This window comes from Petaurus breviceps, unplaced genomic scaffold (assembly GCF_028583685.1).
Source record: "Petaurus breviceps papuanus isolate PSGF00001 unplaced genomic scaffold, PetGlider_PUasm1.0 91041, whole genome shotgun sequence".
Lineage (NCBI taxonomy): Eukaryota > Metazoa > Chordata > Mammalia > Diprotodontia > Petauridae > Petaurus > Petaurus breviceps.
This window is the reverse complement of record NW_027187400.1, coordinates 35,927,210-35,950,659: the sequence shown is the minus strand read 5'-3', so window position 1 is coordinate 35,950,659 and position 23,450 is coordinate 35,927,210. Positions and strand designations below refer to the sequence as shown.

The following is a 23,450-nucleotide window of genomic DNA, read 5'->3' as shown; positions in this document are numbered from 1 at the left end:
TCTCTCTCTCTGTCTCTCTGTTTAGCTATAATCACAGATCCAGCCCTTATATATCACAGGAGAATTCTGAAACCCAGAAAAAGAAAGTGTTCTCTCCAAGACCAAACAATAACCTTACACACAACCCCTCACTTCCAGGAGTTTCCATGGCTTTTCCTTATCATGGGATCATAGATTTGGAGCAGCAAGGGGCCTCAGGGGCCAATGACTCCACCCAAACCTGAGCCAGAATCATCTCTCTCAGCTCCCCAGAACTGAATCTTCCTTTCTCCAGATTCATTTGGAGAACCAGCTCCAAATTCATTGGGAACCAGCTCCCTCCTGAGGCAGCAGCTACTTGACAACAACTGGAATGCTTAGTAAGCTTTTCCTGACTTTCAGCCTAATCATAGACTGTCTTTGTGACTCCCACCCACTGGGGCTGGTTCTACCCTCTGGGGCTGAACAGAACAAGAAAATCTTCTAAGGAAAAACCTGAATTCACCTGTGGTGATTCCCTTTTGGCTCCTGACTAAACACACCCAAATCTTTCATTCAGGTCTCATGTGGTGGGAATTTGAAGCTTGTCACCATCTGGGCCACCTTCTTGTCTTATCAGCATCCTTTCTAAAATGGGGTATCTGAAATCTTTGTGTTTTTATGAAAAGATTTCACCTATTTAATGGAAACATAGATTTAGAAATCACCGGCCAAGCTGATGCATTCAGATCTTGTTGTCATAGACCAAAGGTGTATGGGAGGGATATTCTCAGCTAGAAGAGGTAGGGACCCCCAGGCAGCAACATTAGCAGAAAGATGTTATTGGATCAGTCCCAACTGATCAGTCCATAAGACTGGCAAAAGCTACTCACCCTTCCTTCTATGTCATTAGCTGAAATGCAAAGAAGATGAGTGTCAGGAAGTAGGACAGATACATTTTTCAGACATAAAATGAAAGGAAAATAGAATTAGAGAAACAGAGATATGGGGGGCAATGGATGGAACCCTGGACTCCAAGTAAAAAAGACCTGGGTTCATATCACGCCTCTGACACCACCAGTGACTTTGGGCAGTCAATCAATCAACATGCACTTATTAAGTGCCTACTATATGCCAGGTACTGTGTGAGGTTCTAGGGTTACAAGTGCAAAAAATAAAACAATCTCTCTTCCCAGGGATCTTATATTCCAACAGAGAGCACAAGGAGTGTCTTTCACTAAACTTGAAATCACCAAAATAATGACATTAGATATCTGCAAGATACTTTTCCAGTTTCTGTGGATTCCACAAGAGCAAAGGCTGCATCAGTCAATGTAAAAACTTTTATTAAGCACCTATTCTATGCTAAGAACCATGCTAGGTGCTAGAGATACCAAGACAAAAGGGAGAGAGCCCTTCCCTTTGAGGAACTCCCATTCTGATGTGTTTTTCTTCCTCTCTCCTGCCCAAACAGAATCTTGTCTGCTTCTCTATGGCCATGGTGAAGTCCACTACCCCCACCAGCCAGGAGGCTCTTTGAAAATGGCAATTGTTTTACTGTTGCATAGTATCTGTACAGAGGAGGAGCTTAACACATGTTTTTTGAATTGAATTGAACTCAGCATTCACCTTGGCTCTGCGCATAGTAAGCACATTTCACACTGCTCTGCACACAGTAAGCAACAAACAAATGGTTCCTGAGATAAGTTCAGTAGCTGAATTGACTTGCTTCTGGTGTATATGTGTGACTAGCACAGTGCCTGGGGAATAGGAGGTGTTTAATAAATGCTATTTGAGTTGACTTGACACATGTAGAAGTTTTAAATGCAAAGTTCCTGGCATACAGTAAGTGCTTAATAAATGCTTTATTTATAACCTATTTATAATCTATCTCTCTATCCATCTATATTTCCATCTATCATCTATTCTTCCATTATCCATCTTTCTATCCATATACTCATCCCTCCTTTCTTTCAACCACCATTCCATCCATCATTTTCTCTGTCATCTCGCTATCTATGCTTCCTTCCATCTACCTTTTTTATTTAATTGTATCTTTTTGTTTGCATTTTAAGTTTCAATCAGTCTCCCTCCCTGCTCCCCACTCTGCACTAGAAAAGACCATCATTTGACACAGATTTATACATATAAGTAAAACCATGCTATGTGTACTTCTATTCATCAGTTCTTTCTTTGGAAGTAGATAGCATCTTCTGTCATAGGTCCTTTCTAGTTGATTTGAACATTTATAATACTCGGAATAACTAAGTTATTCACAATTATTCTTGAAACGACGGCGGTTACTGTATACAACATTCTCTTGTTTCTGCTCACTTCACTTTTCATTATTTCATGCAAGTCTTTCTATGTTTTCCTAAAATCAACCAGCTCATCATTTCTTACAGCAAGGCAGTAGTCCATTACAATCATGTACCACAACTTGTTTCATCATTTCCCAGTTGATGGGTATTACCTCAATTTCTAATTCTTTCCCACCACAAAGAAATCTGCTATAAATATTTGATAATATAAAAGTTCTTTTTCTTTTGCTCTGATTACATTGGGGAAAAGACCTAATATTGGTATTTCTGGGTCACATTCTTCCATCTATCTAACCATTTATCCAAAATCTTTCAGTCCATTCATTCATCTTTCTAGCCAATCAACAATCTCTCTCTGTCTCTGTTTCTGTCTGTCTCTGTCTCTCTCTGTCTCTCTCTATCTGTCTGTTTCTGTCTGTCTCTGTCTTTCTCTTTGTCTCTGTCTCTCTGTCTCTCTCTTTGTCTCTCTGTCTCTGTCTCTGTCTCTCTCTCTCTGTCCTCTCTTTTCCCACCTCCCTACTATTATATCTATCTCTACTGACAATCACTGCCTCCCTTTGCAGAAAGGACTGTTTTCCAAGTTCACTTCACAAAGTTATAGTGATAAGAAATATCACTTAGATTGGCTTTGTCTGGATTTAACAGGTGAGAGATTAGCAGCAGAAATATAACTAGGGATTTCTGTGCCTGGGAACAAGTACCACAGACTGAAACTGGGTCAAGCCTATCCTCAGTTAAGTGGGAAAGATGGGAGAAGTAAGGAGGAAGAATGTGGACAAGGAGAAGCACTCCCCTGCCTTCCAGCTGGCATTTCTCTAGATTCCCTGAAGGAATGTCTGACTTAGGTACTGAGCACTGTTTTTCCTATAACCCTAAAGGCCTCCAATTTTGGTCAGAGCCCTCCCACTAAATTCAATGCCTGGGGCAAGGCTCCCACTGATCCACCCTCTTTATGTCTCCACTTACTCCTTCTTGGTTCTATTTCCTTCTAACTAATTTCACCACCCCAATGATGAAAATAATGCCAGTGATGACAATGAAGGGGAGAATGAGTATGAGTCTGAGTCGAGGGTTCCTCCCTGGTGAGCACAGTGCGTCCCTGGTGTCGCTGCCTGGCTTTCCTTCCCATAAACCCTGGGCAGTGCAACCAGGAAGACAGACAAGGACATGTGTCGTTGAACATGAACTCATTCCCATCAGCCCAGCAAAACTGTGATCCAACTCCTCCTCCACTTAAAATCGACCATGCAACTCAGCAGCCAAAGAGGCTGAGAGAAGGAGAGGGAGAGGATCCTAACTAGAGGGAAAGAAGCAGGTAAAGCAGAAGTGCTCACCTCCCCAATATGTAGATGACACACAAAGCCAGGAAGGAGGGCACACATCGGATTGGCTAGAAAGGCAGTGTGGCCAGGATCCAAAATTTAGACAACATAGAATCCCCTAAGACAAGGTGGATTTTTTTCTCTTCTTTTTGAAGGGCCCAGAATTGCACTTTCATCAGTGTGGGGAACTCCCTGGTGTAGAAATGCCTTTCCCGATACAGGAATTGTCAGGAATTTAAAGATTTAGATTATTGGCTAGGGCACTGAGAGGGTGTCACCTGCTTCTGAAACAAAGTTTACTTATTGTTGTTTTTGTCCTTTGTTTTCAAAGAGGACTATCACATTAGGGAGATGATGACATGACTTGCAGTAGACTTTGATTTGAGTCAGGCAGGGCTGTGCAAGGTCATCAGCCTCACTGTCTCCTCCAGAGCCATCTGGGTCCAGTGGCCAGATATTCATCAGGATAACTGGTGATAGGGGCAGCCAGGTGGCTCAGCGAGTAAGAGCACTGGCTCCAGTGTCGGGATGACCTGGATCAAATCTGGGCTCAGATACTCAGCACCACACCCAGAAATAACTGGCCGTGTAACCTTGAGCAAGTTACTTAACCCCAATTGCTTTAAAAAAAAAGGATAACTGGTGATGGCCCAGGATGCAATGGGAGTCCCTGACCCTTTTAAGCTTACTATGTCTAAGAGAGAGAACTCAAGACTTCCTGACTCCAGGGTGAGCCCTGTATACCCCACTTCCTAAGCTAACAGGAAGATGGGGATTAATAGGACTGAAATAAATCAATGACTTGTAATTAGGCTAAAAAATCAACTCAAAAAGATCATAGAACCAGAGAGAGTTGGGTGGTCCAGTGGACACCAGTGGACAGAGTGCTAGACCTAGAGTCTAGAACATGGAAATTCACATATTAGTTTAGACATTTCCTGGCTGTGTGACCTTGAGCAAATTATTTAACCTCTGTTTGCCTTAGTTTCCTCATCTGTAAAAGGAGACTAATAATAGAACCCACTTGCTGGTGTTGTTCTGAGGATCGAAGGAAACAGTACTTAGAAAGTGTTATGCAAATGCTACTTATTATTGTTGTTATTGTAGATCCTGTCCCAATGCCCATTGGCATGAGAAGCTCTCCTTATTGGTGCAGAGGAACGCCCTGACCTGTAGGAGTTGACTGGGTAGAGTTGGTGGGAGGACTCCAGCCTTGATCAATCCTTTGTAGGATTCCTCAAACTTTGCCTTTTGGGGGCCTCTTCAAGCATTAATTTGCCTCTGGCTTCCACATTGAAGAGGGAAGATGGAGGAGGCCAAGCCCAATTCAGGTTACTGAAGGAAAGACTGTGGGAACACATGAGAGGAGCCAGCAGCCTCCATCATGTCCTCACCCCAGCTTGCTACACTAAAGACTTGGGGGAGTTTCCCCTTGGGTGAGACCTAGAACTCTCCCTTGGCAGGACTGAATTATCCCACTCCTGGTGGGAAAGCTCCTTCACTCTGTATTATCTGGCATATATTCTCTATGTATATCTTATCTGATTTCCCTTTTGCTATAATTTAAATAAGTGGATTTCTTTGCTTTTTGTGATGTGTGTTCATTGTGGGATTGGTATTAGGTGGGGAGGGGGGTCAAGCTTTGGCAAGAGAGCTTGGGGTTTCTCTTCCTCCTCTAAAAACAGACAAAGCAATCACAAATTAGCTTAAACCTGGTCATATCACCTAAAGTAACACTCTTTAAGGAGCAGATAGTTATAATTCTAGCCCAGTATCTCCTTTCTTTGAAAAGAACAAAGTTGCCTCTGACCCCAACTTCCTGCTCTGGCAGGAATTAAAATCTTCCTTGGAAAAGGGCAGGTGGGAGGAAAGGCCAGAGATGTCTAGTCTTCGTCCCTTTGAGCCACATGACAACCCACAACACGAGTGGGTCTTAACCTTCATGTAGAAGTTTCTCAATCTTTGTCTCTCTCTTTGTCCCTCTCTCTGTCTCTGTGCCTCTGTCTCTGTCTTTTTGTCTCTGTCTCTGTCTGTCTCTTTCTTTGTCCCTGACACTGTCTCTCTTGTCACTGTGTCTCTTTGTCCCTCTCTCTGTCCCTGTCACTGTCTCTCTGCCTCTGTCTGTCTTTTTGTCTCTCTCTCTTTCTCCTTGGGATTTCTAACTCTACATTAATATCATTATTACTGTTGTTTCTCTTCACCCTCAAAATGACAAAGTTGTCAGAAATTGGATTAAACCTAATCCTATTAAATGCTGGATGTGTGAGAAAATTGATACACGAATGCATTGTTGGTGGAGTTGCAAACTGATCCAACCATTCTGGAGAGCAATCTGGGACCATATCCAAAGGGCTAAAAAAATGTGCATACCCTTTGACATGGCAATATCACTTCTAGGGATGTATCCCGAAGAGATCATACAAGTGGGAGGAGGACCCATACGTACAAAAATATTTATAGCAGCTCTTTTTGTGGGGGCCAAGACTTGGAAACCAATGGGATGCCCTCAATTAGGGAATGGCTAAACAAGTTGTGGTATATGAATGTAATGGAATACTGCTGTGCTATAAGAAATGAGGGGCAGATGGACTTCATAATAACTTGGAGAGACTTATATAAACTGATGCTGAGTGAGGGGAGCAGAGCCAGGAGAACTTTGTACCCAATGACAGACACATTGTATCCGTGATGACGGACTTTGGTAGACTGGGCTCCTCTCAGCAATGCAAGGTTATAAGACAACTCCAAAAGACTCATAATGGAAAGGGCTGTCCGCATCTAGAGAAAGAACTACAGACTGCGGAGTGAAGCAAACTATTTGCTCTCTCTCTGTCTTTGTTCCTTCTTGTTATTCATTCCACTGGTGATAATCCTTCTTTACAACTTGACTAATGTTTAAAGTGAAGGTATTTGTAGAACCTATATCGGATCACATGCTGCCATGGGTGGGGGGCCGGGGGAGAACATTTGGAACTCAAAGGATTGTGGAACTGAATGTTGTAAACTAAAAATAAATAAATAAATTTAATAAAAATTAAAAAAAAACCTAATCATATTCCCTAAACTAATAATACTTGAGAGAACAGATAGATACAGTTTATTCTTGTAATGCTCCTCTCTTTTTTTCCATTTCAATTATTATATTATTACTAATTTATTCATATTATTGATGTTTAGTCCTTTTAGTTGTGTTCAAGTCTTCATGACCTCATCTGAGGTTTTCTTCACAAAGATACTGGAGCGGTTTGCCATTTCCTTCTCCAGCTCATTTTACAATGAGGAAACTGAGGCCAACAGGGTGAAGTGACTTGCCTGGGGTCACACAGCTAGTAAGTGTCTGAGGCCAGATTTGAACTAAGGAAGGTGAGTCTTCCTGACTCCAGACCTGGCACTCTGTCTACTGTGACACCTGGATGCCAGGTATAACTGCTGTTGTTATTGTTGTTGAACAGACATCAGAAGGTACCCACTCCAGTCCAGAATTATAAAGATGGGTAAGCAGGTCCAAAGAATCAAAGTGATTTATACATGGTCACAGAGGAATGAAACATCTGAGGCAGGATCTGAACCCAGATCCTTTGGCTGCAGAGCCAGTGCCCTTTCCACTCTGCCATGGCACCATCCTGGGAAGGAGATGGGACTAGACAATAATTCATCTGATTGCCATAATCCTATGGCAATAGATGTAAATGAGCCCAACTTTTCTGATTCTATGTCAGAGTCAGATGCTGCTGCAAAAAATCGAGAAGAATTTTTCTCTTTGCCAACATCTCCCATTAGCTCAATAGCTACAAGATTTTTGGAAGAAGAGAATTTACGGAGTTGTCACATCCTGGAATGTTTTGATGCCCACATCTCTGAGCTAAAAACAGAGAGTGAAAGGACACTGAGACAGTTTACAAATCTAAAGTAACTCACAAGGTCAGGGTCCTCCAAATATGATGACCCTGAAGAGTGAACATCCTCTCCATTAGCAGAACTTCCTGAAATGTGAACAACACATGAAGATGATAGCGCCTGGCTGCCCCAGTGAAAGCAGCTGTGAAGAAATGACCCTTCTTCTGAAGATGATGATCCCTTCCTTGGGGCTGACAATCAGACGTATGCTTTCTGTTCGGTGGACTTATGATAGCATCTGCGTACCATGACAGAATTCTTTGCTAGTCTTTTCTGTCACACGCATATTTATGGTTACAGACTTTGTGATTCTGTCTTGGTGTTGATTAAAATGTGAATATGTCTGTGTGATAATTTGAAGTAAAAATTTTATAATGTATGTTCTAGAAAGTGGGAGAATACTGCTAGTTTGTACAGTGGAGAGAGCACCAACCCTGGAATCAAGAGGACCTGAGTTCAAATCCAGCCTCAGACACTTACTAGCTACCCTGGACAAGTCACTAAATCCTGATTGTGAAAGAAAGAGAGAAAGAAAGAGGGAAAGAAAGAAAGAGGGAAAGAAAGAAAGCAAGCAAGCAAGCAAGAAAGAAAGAAAGAAAGAAAGAAAGAAAGAAAGAAAGAAAGAAGGAAAGAAAGAAAGAAAAGAAAGCAAGAAAAGAAAGCAAGCAAGAAAGAAAGAACATGAAGTACATGTGTCCTCAAAACTCCCTGTGAATCAGCAACACAATTGGAAAACCAGTCATGCCAGTTCAGCCTTGGACTACATTAGCAAGTTTAGAATAAAGGAACTGCTGTAAAGTCTGCTTTGGTCAGCCCACATGTGGAGAATTGTTGTGTTCAGAGTCCCATTTTCAGAAGTTCTTCAATTAACTGGAATTGGAGAGCTCCCACAAGGGGGTACTACAGGCTATAGAATCTGGGCTGAAAGCAACTTCAAGGGGCTGGTTCCCTGGGTTCAACGTTTATAGATGAGGAAAATGGGGCACAGAGAGTTCAAATGACTGATAACAGCAAACATTTATGTAGCATCTCTCATGGACCAACACTTTTAAATATTATCTCACTATCTGAAGGACAGGTGTGGAGCCCCCATGTCATCTGAACCCATCAATCTCTTGACTCCAAAGCCATTTCCATGGTACTGAGGCAAGCAGGGCTCCAAACCATGCCCGTGAGGAACTGTTGAAGTATGGCTTGGAGAGGCCCAAAGATTGTCTCAAGTTTTCAAAGGGATGTTAAGTAGAAGAGAAGTTAACTCACTCAGCTTGGTCCCAGAAGGTAGAACCTAGAGTGATGGAGAGAAGACAGAGAAAGACAGATTTTAGTTCAGTTGAAGGAGAAAATCATAACAATGGGAGCTGTCAAACAGAAGGAAGACCAGAAGGAAGTGCAGACAAACAGAACAGCTTTGAAATCCACATGTTGAATTTCTTTTATACCTAAAAGGAAATGTGTGCAGTATAGAATAGAGATTCTGAGTTTGCTGTATATCCAGAGGTGAGCTAGAATCAGCTTGATCTGTAAGCCTATTGTTAAAATTTCAGGGTGAGCACTCATGCCTTAGAAATTGGCAAATATTACAAATTAGGGCCTTGTTGAGTATCTAGACTGAAGAAAATGACAGAGAAAATACTAATGATGCAGAATAAACTAAAAAGGATGTCCTGTGTATATTTATTTTTCAGAGATCCACTTGTTAAACACTTAACCTGCACCCACTTCCACCCCTCTTTGTCATTTCTTTCTCTCTTTTTTTCTGTTCTGCTTTGTATATGGAAACACTTGTTTTATTTCGTGTTTGTTCTTAAGGTTAGAATTTTTGTTTAAAACACTACAAATGAACAAGCAAAAAGAATGAAGCACCAAGTCCCAGAGAGCATGATGTACCTACTTCGTCCACGGCAGACATTGGCCAAGGGTCCCACTGGGGGAAAACGTCCCTGCTTGGCACTTCTCGCAGATGGTGTTGCTTCTCTCTGTGCCTGAAAGAGAAGGAGGCATGGGGGATTTAGTGCTGAGCATAGCTATAGGATCAGAGCAAAAGATGACTGCTAGAACAATGTCCCTAGAGGGGCTGGTCCCTTTCTCTGGAAGTCCTGCGTCAGAGCAAAGAATGTCATTAACAACTCTATGAAATACTCCCAGACTTGTGGGAAGAAATGTTTTCTATATATATTGCATCACCTACATTACCCAAAGATTTTTTCCTCTTACTATTAAATGTTTAACAGTTAACTCTTTTTTGGGGAGTGGGGGAGGAACACAGTGTATATTTTTATGTTTAACCAATATTACTAAGATTTTCCCAGGCACTTCCTTAAAATTACGCCATTAACAGAGCAATAAATTAAGCCCTGATTTATAGTATTTCCCTATTTCTGAAGTGCCAATTTTCACAATGAAAATTTTAAAAATAGCTCTTGGGAGAGCACTTTGGACTGATGCCAGCTGACCCCTTATGGCCTTATCTTCCCAGAGAGCCATCTCTTATAATATAGGATCTTAAAAAAGGAAAAAATAAAACAGTTCAGCAAACTGATAAACATGACAAAAAAGGATGACATTATGTGTAGTGTTCCATCCCCATAGCCCCCCACTTCTACAAAGAAGCTGGAGATGGAGGATGAGGCATAGCAGCTGGGTAGCACAGTGGGTAGAGCACTGAGACTGAAGTAAGGAAAATTTTAGCTTAAGTTCAGCTTTAGACACTTACTAGCTACATTACCCTGGACAAGTCACTTAAGCTCTGTTTATCCATTTCTCCTACTATAAAAGGGGGTTAATGATAGCACCCACTTTCTAGGTATTATTTGCAAAGCCCTTAGCACAGTGTCTGACACACAGGAGGTACTGTGTGAATGCTTGTTTACTTATTATCATTTTAGTTTTCTGAAACTATATAAATGATTTTGCCCATTCATAGGATTGTGGCTTCATAGGTAAAATGGAACTTAGGGATCATTGACTCCTAACTGTCTCATTTTACAGGAGAGGAAACTGAGGCCCAGAAAGGTCAGGGAAGTGCCTTACTTAGCCATACAGGTTACTCCTTGAATATTGGAAGGATCTTCATTTTGGGCAGCTTGCTTCCTCTCTCTACAAGGGCAGATTGTGATCCCCCTCTATTTTAGAAGATGGCCTTTCAGAGTTGTATCTGAAATATCCATTCCCTGAGGCCTACGTGGGGCTGAGTCCCTCTGTACTTAACCAGGCAGGTTCTCAGAAAACAGATCTCCAGAAAACCAGACCCCTGGTCCTGTTTTAGTAACCTCCAGAATTTTGCCAGAATTGGAACTCTTTGGGGATCACTTTCAAGAGACCAGGGGCACATCGGAAAACAAGAAGAGCCATGAAGAAGTTACCAATCACATCTGTGGACAGGGGAAGAGTTTATGACCAAATAAGGGAGAGAGATGATCACAGAAGATGAAATGGACAGTTTCAATTATATCAAATTTAAAAGATTTTGCACAAACAAAACCAAAATAGCTAAAATTAGAATGGAAGCAGGTAATTGGGGAAGGGGGTGGGGTGGGTCATCTTTGTAGCAAGATTCTCTAATAAAAAACTTTTTTTCCAAGATATATAAAGAACTGATCCAAATGTATAAGACTAAGGGCCATTCTCCAAATGATAAATGGTCAAAGGTTAGGACTGAGGAGTTTTCAAAGGAAGAAATCCAAGCTATCAATAGCCATATTTTAAAAAATGCTTTAAATCTCTAATAGGAAGAGGAATACAAAGTAAAGCAATTCTGATGGCCACTCATACCCATCAGATTGACAAGACCAACAAAAAAGGAAAATGACAAAAGCTAGAGGAACTGGGGGAAAACAGCCATAGTGATGTACTGTTGGTGAACCTTTGACTTGGTCTAGACATTCTGAAAAATAACTTGGAACTACACCCCAAAAGTTACTAAGTTGTGCATGCATTTTGGCTCACTGATACCACTTCTGATCCTCTCTCCCCCAAAGGGATCAAAGAAAGAGGAAAAGGATGTATAGATATCAAAATATCTATAGCCTTCATTTTTCTATGTACAAGTAATTGGAAACAAAGACTTTGTCCACTCATTGGGGAATGGCTGAACAAATTATGGAAAGTGAATGTAAGGGAATACAACTGTGGCATAAGAAATGATGTAACAAGTGATTTCAGTGAAACATAAGAAAACTTGCGTGAACTGATGTAGAGTGAAGTGAGCAGACCCAGGGAACATCTTATATAGTAACAGTACCATTGTGAAGACAAACAAATCAGAAAGACTCCAGAACTCAGATCAGTGGAATAACCAATTATACCTCATGTTCAAACATACTGCCCACCTCTTCCTGGAGACATGATGAACTCAAGGTGCTAATGGAAGGGTGGATTCTCTTTGGACATGGCCAATGCATGAATGTTTTGTTTGACTATTCTTTTTGTTTTCCTTTGGGGGAGGAAAGGTGAGGAGGAGAGAAAATAGGTTTTTTGTCAATTAAAAGTATTTCATTTAAAAAAGACAAAAGAAACAAAGATTCAGAGTCACTTTGTGCCACCAAAGCACATCAAAGAAGGACATGGGGGGTAGGGGAGGCCTTGGGTGACTTTCCCTAACTGTGCCTAATTCCACATATGCTCCAGGCTGTCTGAGGTCCATGAAGATAAGACAAGGGACCTGAAAACAGACTTCATGGTCATGGACTTATAAATTTCCATCTGGAAAAGACCTTATAGGTCAAATCATCCAACTTTCTCATTTTACAAATGAGGAAACTGAGGGCCAGAGAGGTTGTGTATCCTCAGGATCACATGGACAGTGAGGGCAAAGCTGAGGTTTAGACCCAAGCCCTCTCAGACCAGGCCCAGCCACCTTCCCACTGTACCACAACGGCCTCCAGGGAGGTAGTCAGAGCTGAGAGAGGGCCAGGCATTTCTCAGGTTTCCAGGGCAGCAACCTGAAGGAACAATAGTTCTGGGTCCATGGGTGGCTGGAAGTGATGGCAGGCTCACCTCGAGACTTCATGTATTGTCCAGGGGCACAGACTTGGTGAGGCTGACACAGCTCACAGGTATCGCCTTTTATGTCAGCACAGAAATAGCCTGGAGAACAGCGACACACGGTGTTGGATGTAGATGAACATTCCCTTCTGGTCATCAAGCCAAATTCTGAAAGAACAAAGGAAAGGAAGAGACATTAGGTTAGTCAATCAACCAACATTTGTTCAGGACCTAGTATCTTCTGGGCACATGTTACAAAGGAAGGTAAAAGACAGTTCCTCCTTTCAAGGATCTCACAGTCTAATGGGAACGACAGCATGCAAACACACATGTACAAATGAGATCCATACAAGATAAACTAGAGATGACCAATAGAGGAAAGGCACTAGACTTAGGGGGAAGGGGATTGGCTTACTGGAGGAGGGGGTTTTTAGCTAGGATTTGAAGGGAGCCAGGGAGGCCAAGAGGTAGAAGTGAGGATAGAGCATCTACTGGAATAATCCAAGTGTGAGGTGAAGAGGGTGTGCAGCAGAGAGTATATGAGGTCAGAGGAGAGAAGGTGACAGCATCAGGAGAGGCTGCCAAGGGGAATTCAACAGTCCCTAGATTGGAAATGGAGGGTGAGTGAGGAGTCCAGGGTGACTTGGGAGGGGAAATCCATGGCTCTGGTAACAGCCCATTCCACAGGACTGCATCTCTTATCCCCACCTAGAAGATCTAGACTAGAAGATCCTAGAGAGCAGGAGAAAATCCCAGAGGCCATCATCTAGTTTGACTCATGTGTAAACAAAAATTGCTCCCATACCATTCCCAACCAATGGTCACTTAGCCTCTGCCAGGAAAGGTGCAGGGAGGGAGCGCCCCGAGGCATCCCATCCAGCTGTGGGCTCAGATGCTGCCCCAGATCCTTTGTGGCTGAGGGATGCTGGACAGCTCCCTCTAGGGAGCTCTAACATTATGTGCCGCAGACAAGGTTCCCACGTGCCTGAACAGAAGGAGGGTTTTTCCCTTACGAGTAAAATCACAAACCGAGAGAACCCCCCATAACCCTCTAAAGAAGAAAATACAAAGCACTGTGCTGAGAATGGACTACGAAGAAAACCATTCCTGCCCTCAGGGACTCATATACTGCCTACACATGTTCATGTGTCACAGCTCCTTAGGGGAGACAGAGAATCTTTGGCCTTTCTGTGTATCCCTGGAACTTAGCACAGTGCCTGGCACATAGTAGAATTTTATTAAATAATTATTTTCTACCTTCTCTTTCCTCTTTTCTTCCTTCCTTCCCTCCCTCCTTCTCTTCCTTCCTTCCTTCTCTTCTCTTCCTTCTTTCCCTTCCCTTCCCTTTCCTTCCTTCCTTCCTTCCTTCCTTCCTTCCTTCCTTCCTTCCTTCCTTCCTTCCTTCCTTCCTTCCTTCCTTCCTTCCTTCCTTCCTTCCTTCCTCCGTCCCTTCTTTCCTCCCTTCCTTCCTTCCTCCCTCCCTCCTTCCCTCCTTCCTTCCTTCCTTCCTTCCTTCCTTCCTTCCTTCCTTCCTTCCTTCCTTCCTTCCTTCCCAGAACTCAGTCTCATGCCTGGAATACAGTAGGTCCTTAATAAATGCTTGCTGACTGACTCATTTGGCCTTAATTTCCTCTGCAGAAGGAAGCCGTTGACCTAGATCAGATGATGTAGGACCAGAAAGAGCTTTGGGCAACAAGTTCAACATCTTCCTTTTATAATTGAGGACACTGAAGCCCAGGGCAGTAACTTTCTCACAGTCACAGAAGCAGAAAAAGACCAAGGTAAGACAAGCTCCAAGTGGCCTCCCAGTTTGTAAATCCCATGATCCCATGAATCTGACCTTCTTGGGGAAGTAGTCAAGGGATCCCTGACTGAGTGTGTGCTGGGGGCTGAGGGTGGGAAAGGTGTGCTGTGGAGAGCTGGCTTGGGAGCCACTCACCAGCCAGGCCTATCTCTGAGGTGCACAGAGCTGAGTTCTGAACCTAGAAGTGGGAACAGTGAATGGTTCCCCAAGGCCATCCTCAAGGTTTGGGGAAGCTGCTATCCCTGGTCTCACAAAGCCAGCAGAAGCAGAAGTGGCAGGTGAGGGGGAGTAGAGGAAGTGTTCCTGGTACTTTCACTGCCTTAAGGGACATTAAAGCAGAATCTGCTTCTCCTACGCCCTGATGACCTGCCCAGAAAGAAACAGGAGGCTTCTTGGGAGACGGAGCTGAGACTGAAAACAGTCCTGGGTGTCTCCAATCCCAGCTCAGTCCATCCCCCAACTAGCTGAGGACCCCAGGAGGAGTCTGATTTCCTCTCCAAAGTCTGAGCCCCTAAGGACTTGCAGAGGTTGAGAGGTAACACAAGGGGGTCAGGAGGCCCCATTTAGGAAGAACGGAAGTGAAATAAATTGTATCACAGGGCTGAGGAAGGAAGGCACTGCTGTGCTTAGCTACAGGGATGGGCAGGCTGAGGAAACTGGGACCAGTCATTTACCCTTCTGTGAGTGGGAGGCTCCCTCCACCTCTGCAGAATCACACTTCTGAGCTGGATGCTCACAGCCTATGTGTTTGCCTGGCTATGCCAAACCACCAGGCTGTGCCTTAGCCCTGGTCCATCATAATCTCAGGCCAGTCTAACAACCTTCAGGAGGGCAAGGGTTGTTACCTGCCCCCATTGTACAGATGCAGCCACTGAGGACCAGGTTGGAAGAAGGACTTTCTCAAGGTCACACAGAGTCAGTGAGAGGTGGCAGGAAGGAAGGAGCAGGGGGAAGGGAAGAAGCACTGACTTTGTGCCTCCCCACCATGTGCCAGGCCCCATGCTAAGTGCTTTACATATATTATCTCATTTGATCTTTACAACACCCCTGAGAGGTAGATGCTGTTACTGTCCCCATTTTACAGTGGAGGTAACTGAGGCAGACTGAGGGTAAGTGATGCCCAAGGTCACAAAATTAGAGGTGTCGCAGGTCATCATTGAACTCAGGTCTTCCTGACACAGGATCCAACACTCCATCCACTGTCCCACTTGGCTCCCAGAGCCCAAGGCTCCTAGCCAAAGGGATAGAGAATCGATTTGGAGCTGGAAAGAGCCTGATTTGTTAGTGCATCTCACCCTCCCATTTTATTTTGTTTGTTTGGGGATTTTTTGCCTTTTGGAGGGGGAGGGCAGGGCAACTGGGGCTAAGTGACTTACCCAAGGTCACATAGCTAGTAAGTGTTAAGCATCTGAGGCCAGATTTGAACTCAGATCCTCCTGACTCCAGGGCCAGTGTTGTATTCACTACACCACCTATCTGCCCCCAAACCCTCTGGGATCATCTCTACCCCGTCTTGTCCATATCCTGTGTGTACAGAGTTGTTTCCTCATGTCTCTTGTTAGACTGTGAGCTTCCCAAGGGCCTTTCCTGGTATCCCCAGCACTTAGCACAGGGCTTGACACATAGTAGGTGCTTAATGAATATTTCTTAACTGGTTCGCCCAACATCATACAGATAGTAAACAACAGAGTAGGGATTTGAACTCAGGGTCTCTGACTTGTCATCTAGGACTCTTCTTAGTGTATCACCTGCTGTCAATATTGGGGAAGAAAACCTTTTCAAATTCTAAAGAGAGCTGTGTCTGAGACTGGAGAAGGGAAAGACGAAAAACTGTGAGCAAGTACTTAATTTGCAGTTATGGGATCTGAGTTCAAATTCTGACTCGGCTATTTGTTGCCTTGTGATTATATATAGGTTACAATTTCTCTGGGGTCAGTTTCTTCCATAACATGAAGGTCTTGGATAATATGACCTCTATGGTCCTTCCCAAATCTGGATCTGTTATGTTGTGATCCCTTCCATAGGGTCTAGGGAGGGGAGAGGCCCTGAAGAAAGCTAGTGGACAATCCCAGGTGGGGGGAGAAGAAAAGGGGAAGTGGGGGAGCAAGAAAAACAAGGAGAGACCCCAGTACTTTACATTGCCAAGAGATGTGACATGCTTAAGCACATTTCCCAGTTATGCAAAATAGTCTATTCAAATAGAGAAGTCCAAGTTCCAGAATACTGAAATCAAAGTGAATGAAGTGGGCAGGAGGCCAGCTCCACCACCCAGCCTTCACCTGCCTCCCCTCTCTCCCATCCCCCACCAACAGGGATACACACCCCCTTCTCCAGCTTGATGTAGACTGACCCACCTGGGCTTCAGGGGGTGAAGTGGGGTAGCATTGTGAGGAGTGAATGTCCTTTGTTCTTGAAAATCATTCTCCTATCACTGTGGGTGAAAATTCATCTTTAGAAATTCATACCTTTAAGTGAACAAAAACTTACTTTTTAAATACCCCAGGAAAGGACAACATCAGCAGCCATCCACATTCTAGTGTGAATTAATTGCTTAGCATAATTCCTCCCTGAAAGGCGGCTTGGGGTAGGGGAATCATCAGAAGAGAGCAGAAGGATGGAGAGATTGTTGGAAATGCTGAAGCATGGCTGGGGAGGGCAAGCCTAGCTGGGGGTTAGAGGGAGAGGTTTTGGGCAGTCAGGGGGGAAACACCAGGTCATGAGACAACCCTCCTACTCCTATGGCTAGGGGTCAGGAAGGTGTAGACAGGCACATTTAAGGAGCTGGCTGGGTCCTAGGGACATACTCAATCTCTTTCACAAGTTCCTGAGGCCCGGCTCTGCTGATAGCCCCCTTCAGAATCCTAGGGATTTTAATTTCTCTGTTTTGAGGTGACTTCTAGCTTGAACAGTCTGTGTTCTAGTGTTGTGTGAGTGAATGTGAATAAACTTCTCTGTGTTTCCCATGTCCTAGAACCTTAGGGACTAGCCCAAGCCTCTCATGTTATAGATAGGCAGACTGAGATCCAAAGAATGGACAAGACTTGTCCAAGGTCACACAAGGAAAAGTCTGGAACGGAAACTAGGTCTCCTGTCCACCAGCACAGCATTCCCACAGCCTCTCCTCCTAACCTGCTCCAGCTCCTGTTCTCTGAGTTCTCGAGGTCCCACCACCCCATCTTGTCTGGGTAGGTCCAAGAGTGATGACTTTTTCTGGACCCAGCTCCCCCCATCCCAGGGAAACTAGAGGTATCATCAGAACCCAGGAGAGGCTGGGCTTTGGGTTAGATCCAGGATTCTAGGTGACTCCAAGACCTCTGAAGAGTTTCTTATCAGGGTCACAGACTTTACACTTGAGACACTCCTTCAGGCCACTCTGGTGTGCTGTGTAGGTCCCAGGATCACAAGGCACACATGTGGTTCCTGTCATTATGCTGCACGTCTCATGAACCCTGTAACCTAATGGTATCAAAGAATCAGCAAGACACAGGGCCCCTCCCTGCAGAAGCCCCTCCCCTCCAGCCCCACCCTCCCCCCTGACACCACCATGACACCCAACGTAGACACAGGGAGCTACCAAGACCACCATGAGACTTAGGGTGGTTTACTATGAAAATTAGGAGGGTACACATCCATACCCCAACCCTCAGAGCCTTAGAACTGAGAGTGTCCAAAATGAAAGACACTTCATCACAAGCACTTGGAATGGCAGAATTAGAAAGAAATCTAGGACAGGGAATGTCAGAGACAGGAGGGAACACAGGATTCAGAGTAGGGAGGGCAATCTGAAAACACAGAATGTCAGAGGTAGGAAGGAACATAGGATTCAGAGTAGGGAGGGCAATCTGAGAACACAGAATGTCAGAGGTAGGAAGGATCTCAGAACATTCTCTGCCAGGGTGGAGATGAGCCTTAATGTCAGAGCCGGAACTCAGAATATCAGAGCTCGGAGGGACCTCAGAGCATAGAATGTCAGATCTAGGACTGATCTCAGAAAAGAGAATTCAGAGTCAGGAACGCAATCTTCCTGAAACACGAGGTGAGAATCACCTAGTCCTATGCTCATGTTTATAGATGTGGAAACTCAGTGACTGGCCCAAGGTCATACAGGAGTGAGGGGGAGCTCCGGGAGTCAAACTGGACCCTAAGGACCCATCCCACTCTGACGTGCAGTCAATTTAGGACAAGGTAGATGGGGAATCTTAGGACCCATCTCAGCTGACTTTGATATCACTGCCTAGGGGACACAGGGAAAACACAAGCTGGGGGAGTAAGGGGAGAGGTACAAGAGACAGAATCCAATTTTGCTGACTTTAGAGTTTATCCAGAATAACATTCCTGAGGTTTCAGCAGGCAATGAAATAAAACAGAAACTTCTTAAACATTCTCTGCCTACCAGCCTTCATCTGAACAGCTAGGAGTATAGAGCCTCCAGTCTGGAGTCAGGAAAACCTGAGTTCAAATATGACCTTAGACACTTATTAGCTGTGTGACCCTGGGTGAGTCATTTTACCCTCTATGCCTCAGTTTCTTCATCTGTTGAAATAATATGGAAAAGAAAATGGCAAATCCCTACAATATCTTTGCCATGAAATCCCCCGATAGGATTTTGAAGACTCAGACACTGAGCTACAACAAATCGGCAAGGCACCAGATTGACCTTGGGCATAAAAAGACAAAAAAACTAGAAAAAAATGTCTGCCCTCAAGGAGATTACATTCTAGCAGGGCAATGTATTATACACAGAAATAAATAAATACAAATCCATACTGACTACATAGAATGATTTGGGATGGGGAAGAGGAGAAGAGAGGAGAGGAGAAACAGAGACAAGGAGAGACAGAGAAAGAGAGGAAACAGAGAGAGGGAGGGAGGGAGAAGAGGCATAAAGAGACACAGAGAGAGGAGGGAGAAGAGACAGATACATAGAGAATGAGAGAAAGAGAAAAAAAGGGAGGGAGAAGAAAGAAAAAGAAAAAACAGATAAATTCTGAGTGCAAAATGAAGCATCCCATTTTTGCTTTATTTTTCTTGCTTTTATGCAACATGATTAATACAGAAATATCTTTTCTGTGATTTCACATGTATAATTGATATCAAACTGTGTCCCTTCTCAATGGGTAGGGAAGGTGCTGAGGGAGGAAGAGAATTTGGAGCTCAAATTAAGAAAAAAAAATAGATACTATTTTTTTTTAGAGGAGAGAATCAGAAAGATCTTCTGGACAGGTGATATCTGAGGTGTCTGTTGAAGGCATTGAGGAGTTCCACAGGGCTGACAGAAGGAGGGTATTCCAAACATAAGGAGCCTCTTAATGCTGACAAATGCAGAGATGAGGGAATGGCATGCAGGGTCTAAGGGCCAGGGAGAGGGAATTATGATGACTTGAGTGGAATCAGGGGCAAGTCTCTCCAGCAGCAGCATTTGCTGAATAAGTGTTCTATGTCCCACCTGGCTCTGAGGTCCAAGGAGAAGGCAGAGGAAATCAGAGATGTGCCCTGGGGGGCTTCTCCCTTTCCTCTCTTACCTCAGTGACTACCCACTTGTCCTCCTTCCAGCCCAGACAGTCCTGCCTTAAACCCTTGTCTTAGACAACCTAACTCTAGACTCTGCATGCAAGGGGCATTGCATAAAAGCCTGCTGGTTGAATAAATTCATCCTGTCCATCAATAAGAATAGCTGCTTTATAATAGAGTAAGCACCCCATTCTCTAACATATTAAAGAAGAGATTCTTATGTTGGGAGAAAGACAAGACTAGGTGCCCCCCCCCACCATGTTCCCTCTAAGCTCTGAGATTTTATAGTTCTGGATTTCAAATGGATATATGAAGAAAGAAAGAGAGCCTGAAACATGAAGCCATTTATAAGAGGAAGACAGTATTGTGTTCTATAGAAAGAAACCGTCTGACTTTCCAGGATGGCAGGTGGGGCAGCACTGCCCATCCACCTCATACTCTCCCATCATACATTCCAGGGCCTCCTTGAAGGGCATGAGCTGAGTTGTCATAAACATGCTGAACATCTTGGGAAAGTAAAGAAGGAGGTAATAAGGGCGAGGGAGAGAGCATGGCCCAGGGTGTCAGGAAACCTTGGGCTAGTGACTTACACACTTTGTGCCTCAGTTTTCTCATCTGTAAAATGAGGAGATTGGACTGGAAGGCCTCAAATATCCCTGTTAGCTCTAGACCTGGGGTCCTGTGATTTAATCCCTAAGAGAAGGAGTCTGACCAGTCTCTAACTTTAAAAAGCACCAGCCTGGGAAGGCTGGGGGAGGAATGGTGAGGGTGTAGGAGAGAGGAGCATGGTGCAGATATACTGTAATTTTAATCATGATTCATTCACACTTAAGGTTGCACTTTAGTGGTTTCCAGAGAACTTCACACCCTTTTCATTTGAATGTAACAACTTGTGTGAAGGAGGTGCTACTACCACACCCATTTCACACGTAGGAAAACCAAAGCTGGATGATTAATCTAGTAAAGGTGTGAGGCAGGATTCAAATTCAGGCCTTCCTGACTCCCCCCACTCTGCCCCTCTCCAAGGGATGCTGGAGGATTGTCTCCCACAAGCCTGATCGAGCCTGAGAGGCCACAGATAGAGGACAAGGGAGGGGAAAGTCCTGCCAGAGGGCTCTGAAGGGGATTCATTGCCCCATTTGGTCTGTCTGCTTATCAAACCTGCCCCACCTAAAACAACTAAGGAGTGCCTATCTCTATGGGGTGGGGAAAAGAGGGACCAAAGGGCAGCAATGAGGGTAAAATGGAATAAAGTGTGTAAAGGCACAGGGCTTGGCACAAACTAGGGAATTAATAAAAGCCTGTTGTCTTCTTTTTTTCTTATTTTCCAAGGAGTCATAGACCTTATGGAATTGGGAAAGGAATGCCTGCCTGCCCCTCACCCCTCAGTTTCTAATCTGACCCCTTTACTCAGGGGATAAGAAAGCTCATTCTCATAGAGATGAGGAAAAATCAACCAGCATTTATTAAACACCTGCTGTTTGTCAGGAAGGCACTTAGGTGGCACAGTAAATAGAGCCAGGACTGGAGTCAAGAAAACCCTGAGTTCAAAGGTGGTATCAGATATTTCCTAGCTGTGTGACCCTGGGCAAGTCACTTAAACCCGGTTGCTTTGGTTTCCTCATTTGTGACACGAGCTGGAAAAGTAAATGTCAAACCACTCCAATCTTTTTTCCAAGAAAAACCCAAATGGGTCACAAAGAGTTGGACACGACTGTAAATGCTTACCAACACCTGCAGGAAGTTGTTGGACTCCCGCGCCTCAGAGATCCCTTGCTATACACAGTGTCTAACTCTCCTTAGATGTTTCGAATTTCTGCCACAGCCCCCCTAGCCTTCTCCTCTTGGACCATCACTGAATTCCAGAGGAAGGAATCTGACTTGGATTCCTTTTGTGACCAGTCTGGAGGCAGGGAGAGGGTTGGAAGGAATGGGGGGGGCGGTGTGAGGGAGGAACGAGGGAAGGAGTCATAGGGTGTCAGAGAATTAGGAAGAAGGGAATGGAAGGAAAAGACTGGGTGAGGGGAGGAAAAGAAGGGAGCTGAGAAGAGACGGAACGATTATTAGGGAGGAAACAGGGAGCCCAGCTGTCTAGGGATTGTCCTCTGAATCCTCCTCCCTGACTTATGTCTGGAGCCGAGGCTACGGCAGTCCCTCCTCCATCTCCCTTGGGGGGGTGGGAGGCCTGGGTAGGGAGACAGAGGGCAGGCAGTCCCCGTCCAGCTGCCCAGGACCCAGCTTCTTACCATCAAGCCTCTGCTCACCATCTCTGTGGACTTCAGTCTGTTCCCAGCTCCAGAGAACACACCATATCCTCCTTCATGCTTTGATCAGAATCTCTGAAGATATTGAAAGTGAAAATAAAAACCGTTAGCTATTTGAATGTCATGTGAGGAAAACAACATTCCTTTCCAAAATCAGCAGCCCTTCTCAGCCCAGGTCAAGGCCATAACTGACAAATGTGCACACAATAAGAAGGAATTTATAAAGGAGGAAACATGCTGGTGATAATCAGAAACTTCAAAAGATGCCTAACCTCTTTAACCCAGCAGGAGGAAGTACATAATGGGAGGAAGTGGTGATGTGAATAGAGCGCCAGGCCTGGAGTCAGGAAGACCTGAGCTCAAATTCAGCCTCACACACTTACTGGCTGTGTGATACTGGGCAAGTCACTTCACCCTGTTTGCCTCAGTTTCCTCATCTGAAAATGGCAAACCCCTCCAGTATCTTTGCCAAGAAAAGCCCAAATGGGGTCACAAAAGTGTGACAGGACCGGACAATAATAACAGAAATGTGCATTAGGACAAGAAGAGGCCTTGCCAGCCCCAGCATGGGGGTGAGGAGGAGGGGGAGGGGAAGAAGGGAACGGGGAACTCTAACCAGGTGGAAACTCTGAAGATCAGAACTCCTCATTGTTCATCGGTGACTTTTCTTGGTTTCCACTCAAAGGAAAACCCTGCTCCTGGGAGGCAGGGACTGTCTTTCTTCCATATAGAGAAAGAGACAGATATGGATAGATACAGAAATATATATACACATGCAGACATAAATTAACATATATTGTGTATGTGTGTATTACACATGCAAAATATATATACAGATATATGTGTGTCTATACCTATACACATACAGGCCTACACACACATGTACACAGACATATACATATATATCCCCACATCTCAATCAATCAAAAGCTATGGCCAGATAACAAAGCAAAACTAGCCAGCTCCAATAATGTCAGTGGGCCCATAGATTAAACACAGCGGAACTCTAAGCACCAGCCTACACAACAATTAACAAACATCACCACAGCAGGCATATAACACAAAACACAATCAGATGAACATAATAGCAAATAAAACCTTCTCAAGGCATAGTCATTCACATGTCCAGTAATAAACATGTGCAGTTACATGCAGGCACTTCTCACATGAGAATACCCCCCATTGTCACCGAGACACAGGTAGAGCTCCACCTCCAGGCTTGCCTACAACATCCTAACTTCGTCCAGTGACTACTCTAAGCAGCTGGTTCTCCTCTCATGGCCTGACTCTGCTCCTGCACCAGCCCCAGCAGTGGGTGTGGGCTGACCCTCAGAATCAGGCTAGACCTGTGTCTATACCTGGGCTGTAGCCACTCCAGGTTGGCCGTCAG

At 44.4% G+C, this 23,450-nt stretch overlaps 1 protein-coding gene across 9 annotated transcripts in view; it reads right to left on the bottom strand.

Annotated features, from left to right (window-relative positions):
- The window catches only part of LOC138154219 (tumor necrosis factor receptor superfamily member 14-like), a 28,072-nt gene extending 5,793 nt beyond the window's left edge, over positions 1 to 22,279 (bottom strand). For 4 of the 9 annotated variants that reach the window (XM_069078781.1, XM_069078782.1, XM_069078783.1 and 1 more), the window contains exons 1-4: positions 22,031 to 22,134; positions 16,608 to 16,707; positions 12,494 to 12,649; positions 9,390 to 9,480 (exon numbers count right to left, since the gene is read on the bottom strand). In XM_069078781.1, the coding sequence (XP_068934882.1) occupies positions 9,390 to 9,480; positions 12,494 to 12,649; positions 16,608 to 16,707; positions 22,031 to 22,063 (380 nt within the window). In that variant the 5' untranslated portion in view covers positions 22,064 to 22,134. Of the gene's footprint in view, positions 1 to 851; positions 872 to 8,758; positions 8,784 to 9,389; positions 9,481 to 12,493; positions 12,650 to 16,607; positions 16,708 to 22,030 lie in introns of all 9 variants that reach the window. The other 5 variants (XM_069078785.1, XM_069078784.1, XM_069078787.1 and 2 more) reach the window with 5 other exon arrangements.
- Positions 22,280 to 23,450: the final 1,171 nt, after the last annotated feature.